This window comes from Camelina sativa, chromosome 3, assembly GCF_000633955.1.
Source record: "Camelina sativa cultivar DH55 chromosome 3, Cs, whole genome shotgun sequence".
NCBI classification, from domain to species: Eukaryota; Viridiplantae; Streptophyta; class Magnoliopsida; order Brassicales; family Brassicaceae; genus Camelina; species Camelina sativa.
In genome coordinates, this window is record NC_025687.1 from 15,337,580 (window position 1) to 15,354,108 (window position 16,529).

General features: G+C 38.0%; 3 protein-coding genes and 1 pseudogene across 4 annotated transcripts; 1 reads left to right on the plus strand and 3 right to left on the minus strand.

Annotated features, from left to right (window-relative positions):
- LOC104779009 (MATH domain and coiled-coil domain-containing protein At1g31390-like) lies at window positions 1,346-10,562 on the minus strand. The gene is made up of 6 exons (XM_010503407.2): window positions 10,518-10,562; window positions 10,277-10,333; window positions 2,421-2,506; window positions 2,162-2,328; window positions 1,750-2,004; window positions 1,346-1,653 (listed from the first exon to the last, which is right to left on the minus strand). Exons 1-6 carry the CDS (start codon window positions 10,560-10,562, stop codon window positions 1,346-1,348), a joined length of 918 nt encoding a protein of 305 aa, XP_010501709.2.
- Window positions 7,262-9,720, minus strand: LOC104777179 (annotated as a pseudogene).
- Window positions 10,075-14,479, plus strand: LOC104777183 (LRR receptor-like serine/threonine-protein kinase FEI 1). Of its 2 annotated transcripts, none has more exons than XM_010501389.1 (14): window positions 10,075-10,243; window positions 10,865-11,076; window positions 11,183-11,318; window positions 11,396-11,467; window positions 11,557-11,628; window positions 11,731-11,802; window positions 12,116-12,187; window positions 12,272-12,343; window positions 12,488-12,576; window positions 12,682-12,840; window positions 12,939-13,271; window positions 13,349-13,597; window positions 13,682-13,815; window positions 13,906-14,479. In XM_010501389.1, exons 2-14 carry the CDS (start codon window positions 10,977-10,979, stop codon window positions 14,122-14,124), a joined length of 1,779 nt encoding a protein of 592 aa, XP_010499691.1. In that variant the 5' UTR covers window positions 10,075-10,243; window positions 10,865-10,976; the 3' UTR covers window positions 14,125-14,479. The 2 variants fall into 2 exon arrangements, with proteins under 2 accessions (XP_010499691.1, XP_010499692.1); XM_010501390.1 differs by having other exon boundaries at window positions 13,352-13,597.
- Window positions 14,355-16,528, minus strand: LOC104777182 (pentatricopeptide repeat-containing protein At1g31430-like). The gene has a single exon (XM_010501388.2). The coding sequence runs from the start codon at window positions 16,336-16,338 to the stop codon at window positions 14,626-14,628; it is 1,713 nt and encodes a 570-aa protein (XP_010499690.1). The 5' UTR covers window positions 16,339-16,528; the 3' UTR covers window positions 14,355-14,625.

Genomic DNA, 16,529 nt, shown 5'->3' on the forward strand with positions numbered 1-16,529 from the left:
TATTTTTTTTGTGCCCATTAAAATATAAGTCATTTTCAAGATTTTAAGTGACAAAATCTTGAAAATCATTTAGTAATTTATTATTGGAGTTAAAAATTTGAAGGTTTAAAGTCAAAGTGCCACTTTTAATTTTTGTTTAAGGAGATTTTCTCTTAAAAAAATGGATAAACTAATTTAGGAATAAAAATGCTTTCTCTTCTCAATCTTCTCACTTCTTCCTAGATGACGTTATAAAACGAAGACATTTGGATCAAAGAAATTAGAATTGAGTGATTAATGTATGATATATGATTACCTGTAGACTTTTTTTTTTTTTTAAAGAGAAACATGTTTAATGGAGCCTTACTTCAGATTATATATGATTAACTTTTTTAAAATGAAATTCTTTTAATTGAAATTAAAATTCAAACACAATTTTATTTTTCAATAATTTAACATATCTAAAAATACTTATAAAAAATATTTCGCGGTTTAGCACGGGTCTAACCTAGTATATATAATTAAGCGTGAGCTCAAAATTTTTCAGGATGGGATCGAGTTAACCTGCATGTGTTAACCCTAATTGACATGCCGATGGGGCCACAGCCTAAATTGTCTCAAGAAAATATTCATGAAAACTTAACTTTCCCTAAATCAATTTTAAACAATAACAGACCTTCCAAAAAAAAAAATGAAACCATTCTTAAACACCGTTTCTTTGACCAATAATGAGAAAGTGTTGATTATCAAGTGATGTTCTAATTTTGTTCTCTTAATTCTTCCATCAAGTCTGATAAAATACTCGCTTTAAACCTTTATTGGTTTTTGATTTATAGTTGGAGAATATTATCGGGAAATTGAAAACAGAGAAGTATGGAGACAGACAAGATTCTTGAGGAAGTGAAAAGACACAAATGCAGTCTCTGAGCAACTTGTGGAAGATCCAACAAAGGAAGGGGACATGTAAAATCAAATCAAGAAAGAGAGCTAAAGACACATATATAAGAAGAAGCTTGATGAACCAAATATCTTCTTATCCAACCATCGCAGCTGTTCTTTTAGTTCTTTCTCTGTTAGATAGGTTCCAAATTTACACTATTCTTATGTGAGAAATTAACTGATTTAATATCAGCACAAGCATCATCATCACTGTCTGTAGACTGTAGTCATCTTCACATGTCTATTAGATAACATGTATCCTCAGCATGAATTGAGACACTAAGACATTTTTTGAATTTCTTTTCCAAGAAGAAACAAAAGCGCAATAAAAGAAACTTAAGGAAACCTCACTGACAAGAAAAGTTTCAAAACAAAGATTAGAGCCAAACTCTCAACTGCCTACAACAATTCAATTCATAAAACAACATCATCGTAAGAACTCCAGCAGAGCCTTCATGCCCTCCAACTCTTCCTCAATTTCTTGCACACGAGTCTCACCAACTTCTCTTAGTTTCTCCTCGAACCAATCCAACTGAAACCCCGCTTTTGTCACACAGATTAGTGTAGAATAAGCACTGGCCAGATCATCAGTTGAGAGTTCTTCAGGGGACTGGCACAGGATCTCAGTCAAGCTTAGTAGGCTATCCAAGTATGTTGTTCTCAGATGTGGGTTCTTCGGACGGAATTTTGATGCAATGTATGGGTGCTCTTCGAACAGATTGTTAACAGTTCTACCTGCACGTACGTGACAAAACCATCTCAGATGTCATTTTTTTCGAGATCTCAAAACATACCAACAAACCAAATATGCAACCTGTACAAGAAAGTGACTTATATAGTTTACAAGTAGTTTTCGTACCTGTGAAGGAAGAACTTGAAACCCATTGCATTCGACAATTTCATTAACTAATAAAGTTTCCTCTACTACATCTGATTTGCCAACAACTTCAAGAACACCAACCTCGGCTGCAATCTTGACTTCTCCATTCATCAAAAAACCATCATTTTGGTCAACAAGTTTGGCAAGGGGAAGCATTTTAGAGAAACCCCAGCTTTTGAACGTCTCTTCAAACCAGTTCTGAGATACTATATATAAAGTCACAAACATAGAACTTAAGTCAAAACAAGAACTGTACAAAACATAAAAAAGAATCTAGCAGCAACACAAAGTCCGACAAAGTCTATGACAAATAGAACATCAAACATGACCTTAATTTTGTCTGCCTTAAGAAACACAATTTACCTCTTTGTTGGGAAAGTTTCTCCAACATTTGATTAACAACAGTTAGGCGAAATTTGACGTGTCTTTTCCAACCATGCAACAAAGATTCTGAATCAGCAACATTGAGAAAGACAAACAAACATTTGTTATTACTACGCGTATCTCCCTTGGGATAGGCCTGAAGACGCCTGACAAGTAAAAACCAAAACCAATAAAGCAAAGTACAATATGAAATATAAACCTAAAATGAACGAAAAAATTAGAGAAGAAGATTTCTTACCATCTGGAGTCACCAACTATGAAATTATCTGAATAAACTTTCTCAGATTGCAAAGAGGAGAAATTCTTAATCATCCATGTGATCTTCTCACTACAAGAAAACAAGCCTTTTGCGATGGAAGAATTCATAGCAAATCCCTCGCAAATAGGCAAAAACGACAGAATTGCGAGGAACACACTTCCCTCGCAAATCGCTTCTTGCAAATTGGTTAACGTCACAAATCCCTCGAAAATTTTGCGAGGAAAAAAATGCCGTCGCAAAATCAACGCAAATTGCGAGGGACAATATCAATAGCAGATTCCTCGCAATTTGGTTAAAGCTAATCCCTCGCAAATTTGCGATGGATTTGCAACATTTATGTCCGTCGCAACAGCTGAGATTTGAATTAGGAATTATTCATTTTGTAATTATGTTTATTTTTAATTATGCAAATTAATTATGATTAATTTCTAATTAGGCAAACTAAAATTCATAATTAGCCCAAAAAAACTTTGAATGAAAACTGAAATTAAACTTGTAATACAAAATGTTGTTAAACTTACATAAACATAATAATATAAGTTCAAAACAAAAATCAAACACATCTTCTGAATATACAAACACAAGTTCTCGGATACAAACACATAAACACATAAACACAAGAGATCCTAAGTTGGTCTGGTGATACCTCCTGCTCCGGTCTCAGGTCCGGTATCTCCTGCTCCGGTCTCATTGGTGGCAGCAGTCTCAGGTCGGGGAAATCTTGCAGCAAATTCAGGGTCCTTCTCAGATAGATAATCGAAGTAGGCATCATAGCAATGCATCTTCTGAGTATTTTGTTGCAACTTCAATGCATAATCTTCTAGCTGAGTAGACTGACTCGCAAGAACAGCTTCGGCCTGAGAAAGCTTCTCAGCTAGAATGACTGGATCTTCAGTCGGAGTAGGCGTCAGAACAACTTGAGCTGAAGATGCTTCAGTTTGCATAGTACCGACTCCATATATCCTATTTTTCTTCTTCGGAGCAACCTGCAAACAACAAAAAACAGAGACACAATGTAAAGTTCAAAGAGATAAAACAAAACAGTATGTAAAGTTCAAGAATTTACCTCAGCAAAAATTCGGTTCTTCATACTAACTGACAATCCGCCAGAAGCACTACTCTCTATGTTGTCCCCTGAGCATAGCCCAGTTTCAGCCTCAGTTATCCTCGATGACACTTCATGGTATACTTTCTCAGATAATCCATCCACAAACGACCCATCAGGTTTCCTATGAGTATCTTCTAGGACTTTCAAGAAATCAGGAAGTGCCTCACAAGTCATCTCCAACTTAACAAAGATATGAAACAACAAAGTATTAGACTAAAGCAAGAATTTATAGGTAATTGTACTAAATAACTAACTAAACATACTTACATGTTTTCGTGCACGAGCTTTAAAGGAGGTCTGACCAGACCGGTGTTTATGCATTCCAGTGCCATCAGGATCACTGTATCGAGCATTTCGACTATTGATGCTCTTTTCCTCAGATTTTGGTTCACACCAAAACTTGACCAAGCCGTCCCATACTGTCGGATCAAGCCACCGCGGCTTTGCATCATCACCTTTTACTCTCCACTTAGACTTCCACCGAGACACTTGATCAGTCATCCGGGTCTTCAACTTGCTTTCAAACTCGGCTCGAACTCTCCCATTGATGGACTGGTCCCAGTTATATGTTTGCTTGTAAAAACATAACATGAATCAAAATCAGAATCAAGTAAGTAAAAACAAAATCTGTAATTTAAACACATCAACAAACATTTAACTTACCGCAAACGTTTCAAACCACCGGTTTACAACCACACCTGGTGTTTGGGTCCAATTGGCATGAGCTCCTTTGAAATCTCTTTCAAAGATGGCCCGAACAGTAGCAGCAACCGAAGGATCCTCGTCAAACCTACAAAACACAAGAAAAAAAGGAATGAGGATCAATGAAAATATATCTAAAAAATTAGACAACCCTAACTACATTCTTACCATAGAGTACTCGGAGGGCGTTTAGGGTCCAATTTCTTTAAGCTAGCACGAGCGGGACTTGTAAGTAGCTCTTCCAAAGTAAAAAAAGAGATCTGAGGAGACTCCTCGTTGACACGCGAAGTCGATTGCGGTGGTGGAAGATGATCTTCCACCGCCGGTGAGGTTCCTTGACGATTCTCTTGGATCACCAGTGAGGTACCTTGCGAGGAGGCGGGAGAAGCTACCCTTGGAGCATAGGCAGAAGAAGGTAACCTTCGAGAAGGGATGGGAGGAGATAACCCTTGAGAAGATATAAATCTTCTGTAAACGTTTTGGCTCCCAGAATGATTTTGGTTCTCTTGTGAAGACATCTAAAAAACAAGTCCAAAAAAAACTAAATTAAAACCCTCAAATTCGATATAATTAGAACCCTAAAANAAAACAACAGAAGAAGAGAGAGGAGGAGGAGATTAGCCGGAGAAGGGATGAGAGGAGGAGTAGACTAACCTGAGAAGGGATGGGAGGAGGAGTAGACACCGGAGAAAAGATGAGAGGAGGAGTAGACAACCGGAGAAAAGATGAGAGGGTTTGTAGGCAACCGGAGAAGACAACCGGAGAAGACAAGTGCTCTAAACCCTAAAGCAATGGTGAACGCAACCGGAGAAGAATGAAATCGGAAGAAGAAGAGAAGTGTTTAGGGTTTGTCGGCTGCGGGTGTTGGTTTGAGCTTCGCTCAAACTAGGTTTTTTACTTATATAGGAAATTAATAGCGTCGCAATTCCAACGCAAAATTTGCGAGGGATTTACTAGAGTCCCTCGCAAAAGCATCACAAACAATAATTAATATAAATTTTCTTATTTAGAGTTTTTCGCGACCAAATTGCGAGGGAACGTAGCAAATCCCTCGCAAAATCTTTAGGGTTTAGGATTTGCAATTGTCATTAGTGCCCTATCTTATATTATAAATATTGAATTATATCATTTTAATAATTACTAGTAATGTAATTAGTCTTAAGGGTTAAGGTTCAAGGGTTTAGGGTTTTGATTTGTGAGGGAATTGCTATGTTTTGAGTATTTTGCGATAGATTTGCGACGAATTTGCTATGGGTCTAGCAAATCAGTCGCTAATTTGTCGCAAACCTTGAATATCTAATTTGTAAAAACCATCAAAGGTAATGTTAAAAAATTAATCAAATTAACTTTCAAGTACATACTCTTTTCTATCATCAAATTTTGCAAAATTGTCCAATTTTGCTTCTTACTCCAAACATGATGATGTTCTAAACTATATCACATATATGTTCATTACATTGAGACAAATATTTGCCAAATTGTCCAATTCTCCAAGAATTTTGTGTTGCACTGCTATCTTTGATTATAAGTCTTGGATTCATCTTTGTAAACATTAATAATAATGTAATTAGTCTTTAGGGTTTAGGGTTAAGGGTTAAGGGTTTTGATTTGCGAGGGAATTGTTATGTTTTGTGTAATTAGCGATGGATTTGCGACGAATTTGCTATGGGTCTAGCAAATCAATCGCGATTATGTCGCAAACTTAGAATATCTAATTTGTAAAAACCATTAAAATAATGTTAAAAGTTAGTAAATTCACCTTATGAACAAATTCAAATGTATTTCAGAATAATTATATTAAGTTTTGTAATATTTATAAAAAATCATTATCCTAACTTTGCTATAGTTTTCGCAATTCACTCGCAATTCCATAGCAAATTTGCTATGGAATATGTTTTCGCAAAATCGTCGCAATATTGCGATGGATTTGCGAGGGATGGGACATTCCCAGCGAATTTGTCGTAAATCCCGTGCAATTTTGCGATGGATTTGCGACGACTGAGTTCCTCGCAAATTTGCGAGGGATGTGCTATGGTTTTTGGTTTTCTCGTAAATCCCTTGCAAATCTACCGCAAATTTGCGAGAGCTGTCCTCCGTCGCAACCTTTCCTCACAAAAGACTTGTTTTCTTGTAGTGTCTTTTCATATTGCTTCTCCATTGATCTTGATGAAGAAGACTCCTTGCAATCAAACTACCAGAACATGAATCGATAGGTTAAATGAATCATACAACCCAAGTGGCAAACAACCAAATTTGTTAACTAAACAAAACCAACAATTTAAACTACAGACCCAAAATGAGAGAGAGAGAGAAAGAGAGAGAGGTAGATTACAATATGAATTCGAAGCACAGCCAATAATTTTTTTTTATAAGTAACCAAATTCGAGAATACGCAGAGTCACTGGACTTATAAAGCAACTAACTGAGTAGAGGAATATGAAACGCTTCGGCTACTCATAGCTAATATTAATGCGACCACAAATAACCACGGTATATTTATTAGTCATGATGCTTTTTGGTTTTAAGAACTACTGTATAGTCCCGAGTAAAATTATTTTTTGGCTTTAGGTCCAAAGGAAAACATTACCTTTCCCTATATCAATTTTTTGTTTTTGTAAATAACACCGCTTAATTTGGCTAATGATGAGAATGTCAAGTAACGGGAGTTTCCTTTTTCCTCAAATTTTGTTCCTTTTTTTCTACTAGTCTAATAAAATGACCTATGCCTTGAAAATGACTAATTTACCAAACATCATTATTCAATTGAATAATGACTAATTTACCTGTTAAATCACATAAATTGAATAATGATGTTTGGTTATTGTATTTGGCTATTTGTTTCGTTTAAATTAAACAAATGTTTCTGCTTTGTTATTGCTTTTGCTTGCTCAATCTTCTACTTTGGCATCTTTGCTCAGTGATACAAATGGCTAATAACGTCAGGAAATGCAATCTCTCACCGCTCCTCATGACATGATATTTCATTACTTTGTTAGGAGAGAACGAGGGCACGAGAGAAGATTTTTTGGGTTTTTTTTTGTTTTCAATGTAAAAAGTTGCTCTATTTAATAATACAAAAATTCTATTTCCACTTTTTGTCAGTCTCTCAAATATTTTTCTTCATCTCGGAGTCAAGCTTTGTCCTAAAACCTGGAACCCGAATCGAAACAATGTCCTGTAGTTTCTCCATAAGGCCAGGTCTTTGGTTTTGCTTCTTTACAGTATCAATCAGAAGCTGGTATTCCAATAGCGTAGCCTCTGGTAAAGGTTCCAAGAACTCACACTTAGACAAAATCTCTGGAGGAGGAACACCTGAGATGAGGTTTGTGTCCAGTTTTGATCTGTCTTTCTTTGCTTCTTTTGGTTGTTTAACCAGAGTACCCTCAAGAGCTGAAGGAGATGCACCAGGAATCACTTCCCGTGTGAAGGGTAATGATCTTGCGGGTTGCAAGCAGAATTCTATCCACTGGTGGATTATTGGAGATGGGCCTCGGACTCGTCCTCCTATCTTTTCTGCTTCTAAACCAGAGTCACAAACAGCCGGGATTGCCTTTGAATAACGATGATGCTTCAGGGGTTAGTGTCCGGATATGTTACATGGTAGCATTCAGAATATCAAGAAAGTTGAAGACTGTCACTTACCCATAGATCAGCCCATAAGGTGGCCCCGGACTTGGGAACAATCACTGTAACATTAGACATACGTTTTGCGACAGGGATAATATCGCTGCTCCACCCAACAGTGACCCAGACATCTCCGACATTGAAAGCTTTTAAATAGTTGTTACTGTCAAGCAGTCTAATCTATAAGCAAAAAGGGAAACAAGATCAGCCACCATTGTCATTTTTTCTCAATAACTATAGATGTTAAGTGAAACATGTTAAACTCATGTGCTCTCTTTTAGTCTTTAGGGTATGGAGAGATAGTAAAAAGGCAAAAACCTGTTTCATAAGTGATGCTAGATTTTTTTCCACGGCGATTCTTCCTCCAGCAACTTGTGAATCCAGGTCTGTCGTGTTGTATGATGCTCCCATGTATTTGAGAACAGCACCAATAACCTCTCTAGGACAATTTACCATTGCGATCCTCCCTGCAAGCTCGGGTCGCCACAGATCATCCCAGTCCTAAAGCCAGAGAAAAGGTTCACTGATATTCACTTCTTTTAAGATAGCGTTTCAATATAAAGTATACAAACCTCTATCGGAGCCAATTTGTAATTCTGAAATTTGCTCTTTTTGTATGCTATTACAATGGTGCCCCAGCGATATGGGACAGCCCACGTTTCACCGTCAGGAGCTTTTTCTCCCGCATAGTTCCTGCGGAGATAAATCTGAGACTTTCTAAGTCATGAAATGAACCCTAAGAACATTTCCAAGTTTACAGAGGAAGAAACTTGAAACACATATAAGACTATGCCTCTAAATTCTCCCAAGTTAGTGTTATTGTATCACCATATATCATCCAGACCTACCTAACAAACTCAATTTATTTGATCAATGTAGAAATCCATCCCTTGCACAACGACTGATATATTCATATTGCTAAAACCACTGATTTAAATTCTCACCTTCCATTTCTCACTCAAGCCTTTATACCAATCTTGATCTTCAATCCCTTTCATTGGCTCAATCAGCTTTTGCTTAATAGCATAACTCAGCCAAGAATCACCAATACTAATCATATCAGCTGCTGCAGTCGAAGCAGAACCTTTTTCCCCTTTTTACTAGGCTTACATAGATCAAAGAAAATCTCTTCAAGATTTGCTAGAAACCGAGTCTTTAACCTCACTCTCTTCCCTTGTGAGCTCATAAATTCCTAAACTCGATCCAAAAAACATACAATTTCAGCTAATAAGCTAAGATTCAAAATAAGAAATGGAACACAGAGAAGTGAAAAACTAAGACAACCTTGATCCATGATGGTGGCACTGAGCCACGCAAGGCAACGAGTTTTAACGGCACAGTCAGAGAATACACTTTAGCTTTGTAAGCTTCGAAGTCTGCTTCCAATTTTGCTTCTTCAACTTCATGATTCACTTCACCTGTAAAACTCATTCCATTAGACAACAAAATTCAAATGTATTGAAACCCAAAGAGTAACGAAGATGTTCAAATTTCACGCACCAGATATAGTTTCTGTGTTGATTTCATTCTCCTTAGCCACAATCGGCTGAGGTAGTAATCGAGCTGAGGCAGGAGAACAGACGCGAAGGCTGCTTAACCCGAGAAACAGCACAGTCGAAGCAGAGAGACGAACAATACTCTCATGAAACCTTTCGCCTCGAGAAACTCGTGCAACAGTGACTCTCCTTCCTCCGTCGCGTTGATTCCCGCCGTAGAACAAGCTCGCCGGCGGTTTCAGGGAAAGAGTCGCCGCCGTAGCCATCGATTAAAAACGCAAACTGCGACACGACCAACCAAACCAGCAACAATGGCTTCTAATCTCGACCGGTTTGTGAAAACCGGTCGGCTTATGGTTCGTCAATTAGTATAATGGGCCTTAAGAAGGGCCCAATGAAGGTATCGACCGAGAGAGAGAGATAGGAGGAGGCTAGCTAAGGTGTAGCTGGCATAATAATTGGGTTTGTCTATCAGTATAGGAAAGCGTCGGTTGGCACGTGCGAGAGGTCGAGATCGGCACGTGCGAGACCCACTTCGTTTCTTCTCATTGGTCGTATGCTTTGGAGAAGAAAGCATCTTCTCTCTTCTCTCAAACTCTCTTACAAAAACTTAATTAAATTTGTAAACACAAACACTTCTCTTCTCTCACACACAACACAACACTCTCTAGCTTTCTCTCTCTTCACTCTTACCATAAAAATAAATCACACACACAACCCAAAAAAAAAAAAAAAGTGATTTTTATTTTTGGGTCTCGATTAGTTAATATATAAATTTTCGTGCTTTACAGCTCAATTAGTCGTCTTCTTCCTCTGTCTCTCAATTTCTCAATTCCTCTTCATCTTCCTCTCGGATCCATTTTGTAGTCTTGGTACTAATTCTTTTGCTTCTTTGAAGTTTTGACCTTTTGATATTTGTCGGGGAAAGAGTTGGCTTTTGGCTCTTTTTGCGGANTCTTTTGCTGAATCGTTTTTTTTTTTTTTTTCTGATTTTGAGTTTCTGATTGTTTTAACTGTTTGAATCTTATTGAAGCTTGAGCTCTTTTGGTTAATGATGCTGAATTTGGTAATTTTGTTTGGCAGAATTTTTCACTCTCACTTTTCTAATATTAGGAATTAGGGGAGTGGGTGGGATTCTTGTGGGACAGTTTCACTGTTCCAGGTACTCAAAATGTAGATGAGAGCATGCATAGGTTGATGTGTTATTGAGAAATCAGTTGTTTGATTTTTGGGCTACTGTATGATGTTATGTACAATTGTTTATCTTATGTTATGTGCTAAGTGTAATTTTCAAATTCTTCAGGGCTCCTTAGTAATCTGATAATATAAGTATTTCCTTCGTTTTTCAGGAGTCTAGTTTCTAATCTGATAATATAAGTATTTCCTTCGTTTTTCAGGAGTCTAGTTTCTAATCTGATAATATAAGTATTTCCTTCGTTTTTCAGGAGTCTAGTTTCTAATCTGATAATATAAGTATTTCCTTCGTTTTTCAGGAGTCTAGTTTCTTACTTGGACATAGTAGACACATGGGATCATCAAATAGCTGACTATCTGTGCTCTTCTCTCAAATGATTGGTAGTAGTTATATTATGCTTGGACAGTGCCATGGTGGGCATCTGTGAGATGAAAAGCTGCTGTTCATGGCTTCTTTTGATCTCATTGCTTTGTGCACTATCAAACGAAAATCAAGCCATTAGTCCTGACGGTACACTTACTGCCATATGATTCGCTCACTTATTACCTACCATTCATAGCGCCCTGCGCCGTTTTTTTAGAGCTTTAATCCTTTTTTGGCTTGTTACACCATTCAGGCGAGGCGCTTCTGAGCTTCAGAAATGCAGTTAGTAGATCAGATAGTTTCATCCATCAGTGGAGACCAGAAGATCCAGATCCATGTAAATGGAATGGAGTGACATGTGATGCAAAAACGAAGAGAGTGATAACCTTGTAAGTCTTGAAATCTTGTTGGGGTTTAAGCTTTTTATCTTCAGTATTTGTGTTCCTTAATGTTTCTTGTTTCGCAGGAATCTTACTTATCACAAAATAATGGGACCTTTACCTCCTGAGATTGGAAAGCTCGACCATTTAAGGCTCTTGTATGTACTCTCTAACCTTAAATTCATTTTATTAATTAAGAGTATACTTACTCTGATAGTGATCATTGATCACCTGTACGTCGTTGCAGAATGCTTCACAACAATGATTTATATGGATCAATACCTACAGCATTGGGAAATTGCACGGCATTGGAAGAAATGTAAGCGCTTTTCCAGGATATTTATGCTGAATTCCACATGGTTTCTGAGAGACCAATATCAGTTGTTCATGGTCATCAAAATTGTCCAACTGGGTTTTGCAGTTACTTGCAGAGTAACTACTTCACTGGACCAATCCCAGCTGAGATAGGAGACCTGCCTGGCCTTCAAAAGCTGTATGGTTTTTTCTTTCCCTCTTCCATATATTTGCAGATGCGTCGGTCTCCTGGTCTCTGGAATATCTGTTGCTGTTTGTTTCATTTACTTCTGTTACCATTTAGGATCATGGTAACCTATGGATGACTGCATAATACCTTTGTATACTACATTGTATTCAGAACTAGTTATACCTCTACTCTTAGTGAGCCTATAAAAGTACTGTAATTGAGAAGCACGATAATGTTACTTTGGTTTAACTTAATTCAATTAGTGGTTGTTCTCTTCTGTGTTCTAAAACTAACTTTCGACTTTTTTTATTATATCCTCAAGGGACATGTCAAGCAACACTCTCAGTGGAGCTATCCCTGCTTCGCTTGGGCAGTTGAAAAAGCTCGCTAACTTGTGAGCACCTTAATCTCTGACTTCCGCTGTTATTGATCATATTCCAGTTCTGTGAATCTTTTTGTTTATTTTTGTCTTTTGAAGCAATGTCTCAAACAACTTCCTGGTGGGGGAAATACCTTCTGACGGGGTGCTCCCTGGATTTTCTAAGAACTCGTAAGACAATTAAATCCCTTTTCTCCTTTCAGTGCTTCATTTATATTTGGGATGATTTTTTTACCACAGTAATTATTTAGCTAGCCTGTATTAGTGCAGCTGAAACTAAAAAAAGGTTTTCAAACTGATACATTACCCCTACAGCTTCATTGGAAATCTTAACTTGTGTGGAAAGCAAATTGATGTCGTGTGCCAAGATGATAGTCGAAACCCTTCTTCAAATTCCCAATCAGGTAAAGCAACTATGCATCCTAGCAAGTTTCTGGTCAATATACAGGTTTTGTTGTGGCCCTATCAATAAAGTTAGATATAAATATTTGGTGTCTTCTACATTATAGGTCAAAATCCGAAGAAAAACTCGGGTAAGCTGCTTATTAGTGCATCAGCAACCGTAGGTGCGCTGCTTCTAGTGTCACTGATGTGTTTCTGGGGATGCTTTTTATATAAAAAGCTCGGTAAAGTCGAGATTAAAAGCCTTGCAAAGGATGTTGGTGGAGGTGAGCCATGTTGATTTTTATTTTTGTTGATATTATCTCGGAAAAAAAATCAATTTCCCTCCATTTCCAAAAGCTTCATTATGACTTTCTCAATTCAGGTGCTTCTATTGTGATGTTCCACGGAGATTTGCCTTACTCTTCCAAAGATATTATTAAGAAGCTGGAAATGCTGAATGAAGAGCACATTATCGGATGTGGGGGCTTTGGAACAGTGTATAAGCTGGCCATGGATGATGGCAACGTTTTTGCATTGAAGAGAATTCTTAAATTAAACGAAGGGTTTGATCGTTTTTTTGAGCGGGAGCTTGAGATTCTTGGCAGCATCAAACACCGATACCTAGTGAATCTACGTGGATATTGCAATTCGCCAACATCAAAGCTACTGTTATATGATTACTTGCCCGGTGGTAGCCTTGATGAAGCACTTCATGGTATCACCAATCTCCTCTGTACAACTCTCTTCCATATTATGAATATTTCACTGAGAATGTTTGGTTTCTTGAATTAGTAGAGAGAGGCGAGCAACTGGACTGGGATTCGCGTGTAAATATCATCATAGGAGCTGCGAAAGGGTTATCATATTTGCATCATGATTGTTCTCCTAGGATTATACATCGTGATATAAAGTCGAGCAACATTTTGCTTGATGGCAATCTCCAGGCACGGGTGTCGGATTTTGGTCTAGCCAAGTTGTTGGAAGACGAAGAATCCCATATTACAACCATTGTTGCAGGCACATTTGGGTACTTAGCTCCAGGTAAAGGCCTTTTGAGAGTCTTCACTTACTAAAGATTTGATCTTCGAAATGCTGAGAGTTTCCCATCTGACTTTGACTTGACAGAATATATGCAAAGCGGTAGAGCAACCGAGAAAACAGATGTATACAGTTTCGGGGTTTTGGTTCTTGAAATCTTGAGTGGGAAACGACCAACAGATGCTTCCTTCATTGAGAAAGGCCTTAACGTTGTTGGTTGGGTACGCAAATGACATTCTTTGTTTTGATATTGATGTTTTGATTCCGATAAATTTGATTAAACGAACTTTTGGTTAATGATCTTTTTGCAGCTAAAGTTCTTAATCAGCGAGAAACGGCCAAGGGAGATCGTTGATCCAAACTGTGAAGGAATGCAGATAGAGAGCTTGGATGCTCTTCTATCAATAGCAACACAGTGTGTGTCGTCGAGTCCAGAAGAGCGTCCCACGATGCATCGGGTTGTCCAGTTACTTGAATCAGAAGTCATGACTCCTTGCCCCAGCGAATTTTATGATTCCGGCTCCGATTGATTGCATGAACTCACCACCTGAGAAAAAGTAAACAGAATCTATTTGGGAATTTCCAGATGCCTTGTGTCTATTCCATTACAGTTTTGCTCCCCCCAAGAAAACCTGCAAATGCCAATGAAGATCCATCAACCTCCAGTAATGGAACAGAGTCTTTGTGTTTGTGTTGCCATTTACTTTTGCCCTCCAGTTTTACAAGATTTGAGCCATTCATTTTCAGCCCCTTCCTTTTCTTTTTTTTTGTTCAGATTTTTGGAAAAAGAAACTTTATTTGAACATGAAATTGAATTGTATAGTTGCGACCTTTGTAGAAAAACTCTGAATTCTTCTTTTGAAATAATCCATGTTTCTTCTTCCTCAGTCTCAGTCAAAATCTTGGTTCAGTTAAAGAACCTGATTTCAAACTCATATCGATTCATTAGCTTATATTCATGATTACTTAAAAGCAGGGAAACAAATGTCAATGATTTAAGGGAACTCGTTAGAGAATATACAAGAAAGTTATCAAATTTCAATTTCTTCATGTTCCAAACCCACCATCAGATTTGTCGTTTGATGCAGCATTGAGTTGATCTCATCCATTTTTGGGTGATATGATGGATCATCTCCAAGAATAAATTCATGAGAAACCCCTTCAATCTTGATGGAGCTGCAACCAGGAAACTTTCTGATTCCCATATCTTTCATTCTCCTTCTCACATTCGTTACATCTTCCCATCTATTAGCAGATGCGTATACACTTGCCAGCAGAGTATGAGCACTGGAATCACTTACTTCCACTTTCTCGAGCTTTTCCGCTACCCGTTCAGCTATTTCTACGTTCCCATAGTTCCGAGCAGCGCTAAGCAAAGAACAGTACACAGGAACAAGAGTTTCATCGTTTTCACTTCGCATTTCACTTATCAAATCCTCTGCTTCATCTAATAATCCAGCTCTGCATAGTAGGTCAATCAGACAGCTGCAGTGCTCTGACTTAGGCTGGATCTTATGTACTTTGTTCATTGAATAGAAAATCCTACGTCCTTCCTCTACAAATCCACCATGATTACAAGCTGTTAAGACCGCAACAAAGGTTATATCATCTAGTCTAACACCGATATGTTCCATTTCGTTATACAAATCCAAAGCTCTCCCTGACATCCCGTTCATTGCAAGACCGTAGATAAGTGATGTCCATGAAGCCGTATCTCTCTCCTTCATTTCATAGAAAACCCCTAGAGCTGTCTCAATACATCCACATTTTGCATACATGTCTACAAGAGCAGTACCAACTACTTTATCTACTGTAACTCTATTCTCACGTATGTACCCATGTATCCACTTCCCTTGCTCTAAAGCTCCCGTCTGCGCGCAACCTGTCAAGAGAGAGACTAGTACGAAATTATCAGGCCTGATTCCTTCAGTCTGCATGCACCTGAACAATTCCAGTGCCTCATCAAACCGGTTAAACTGAACATAACCATTCATCATAGCTGTCCACAGAACAACATCCTTTACAGGACTTCTCTCAAACAACTCTCTCGCCTCATCAATCTTACCATTACTAACATACCCAGAAACAATGCTAGTCCAACACTTGACATTCCTGTCTCTCATCGAATCAAAAACAGCTCTAGCCTTATCGAGACACCCACATTTGCAAAACATATCAACCAATGCATTCCCAATCTTAACACTCATTTCAAATTCTGTGACAACATACTTATGAATCCATTCACCAACTTCCAAATTCTTCAAAACCGAACAAGCTGAAAGAGTACTCACAATCGTACTCTCATCAGCCTTCAAATTGGTCTCCTGACTCATCCTTTTAAAAACAGCAACAGCATCCTCAAACCTCCCATGTCCAACATAACTAGAAATCAACCCGTTCCAAGAAACAACATCTCGTTGAGGCATTTCGTCGAACACTTTATGAGTGATCTCCATTTTACCCGTTGAAGCATACATCCCCATGAGTGAATTAGATACGTAAGAATCGAACTCAAGCCCAGCTTTCACAGCATAACCATGAACCTTCTCACCTTCTAGAACTTTCCTCAAACGACCAATTGATTTCAGAACAACCGGTAAAGTGAAACTATCAGGATACAAGCCTTGTCCTCGCAATTCACCGAACAAAGCCAAAACTTTCGTGTAACTCTTTGTCTCAGCAAGAGATTTGAGCATCTTATTGTACATAAGAAGTGATGGAGTTTGTACAGAACCCATACTCATGTCAGCAGAATACAATTGTGCTTACCACCAAAAAAGGCGTTACAGTTTTTATGGTTTGTCCCAAAACAAAACAAATGTAATGAAAATGTTAAAAGTTCTGAACTTTCGTGTACATAAACATTACAAAAACAGAGTCTTTACGATTCAAACTCTGTACGGTTTCTGAAGCTGATTTCAACTTAGATTTATAA

What these genes read in the sequence shown, in the direction of transcription:
- LOC104777182 (XM_010501388.2), bottom strand. Translation starts at nt 16,338, where the DNA reads ATGAGTATGGGTTCTGTACAAACTCCATCACTTCTTATGTACAATAAG.
- LOC104777183 (XM_010501389.1), top strand. Translation starts at nt 10,977, where the DNA reads ATGGTGGGCATCTGTGAGATGAAAAGCTGCTGTTCATGGCTTCTTTTG. An exon ending in CTCGACCATTTAAGGCTCTT is followed by an intron (nt 11,468 to 11,556) that starts GTATGTACTCTC and finishes ACGTCGTTGCAG; the next exon opens with AATGCTTCACAACAATGATT. An exon ending in CCTGGATTTTCTAAGAACTC is followed by an intron (nt 12,344 to 12,487) that starts GTAAGACAATTA and finishes TTACCCCTACAG; the next exon opens with CTTCATTGGAAATCTTAACT.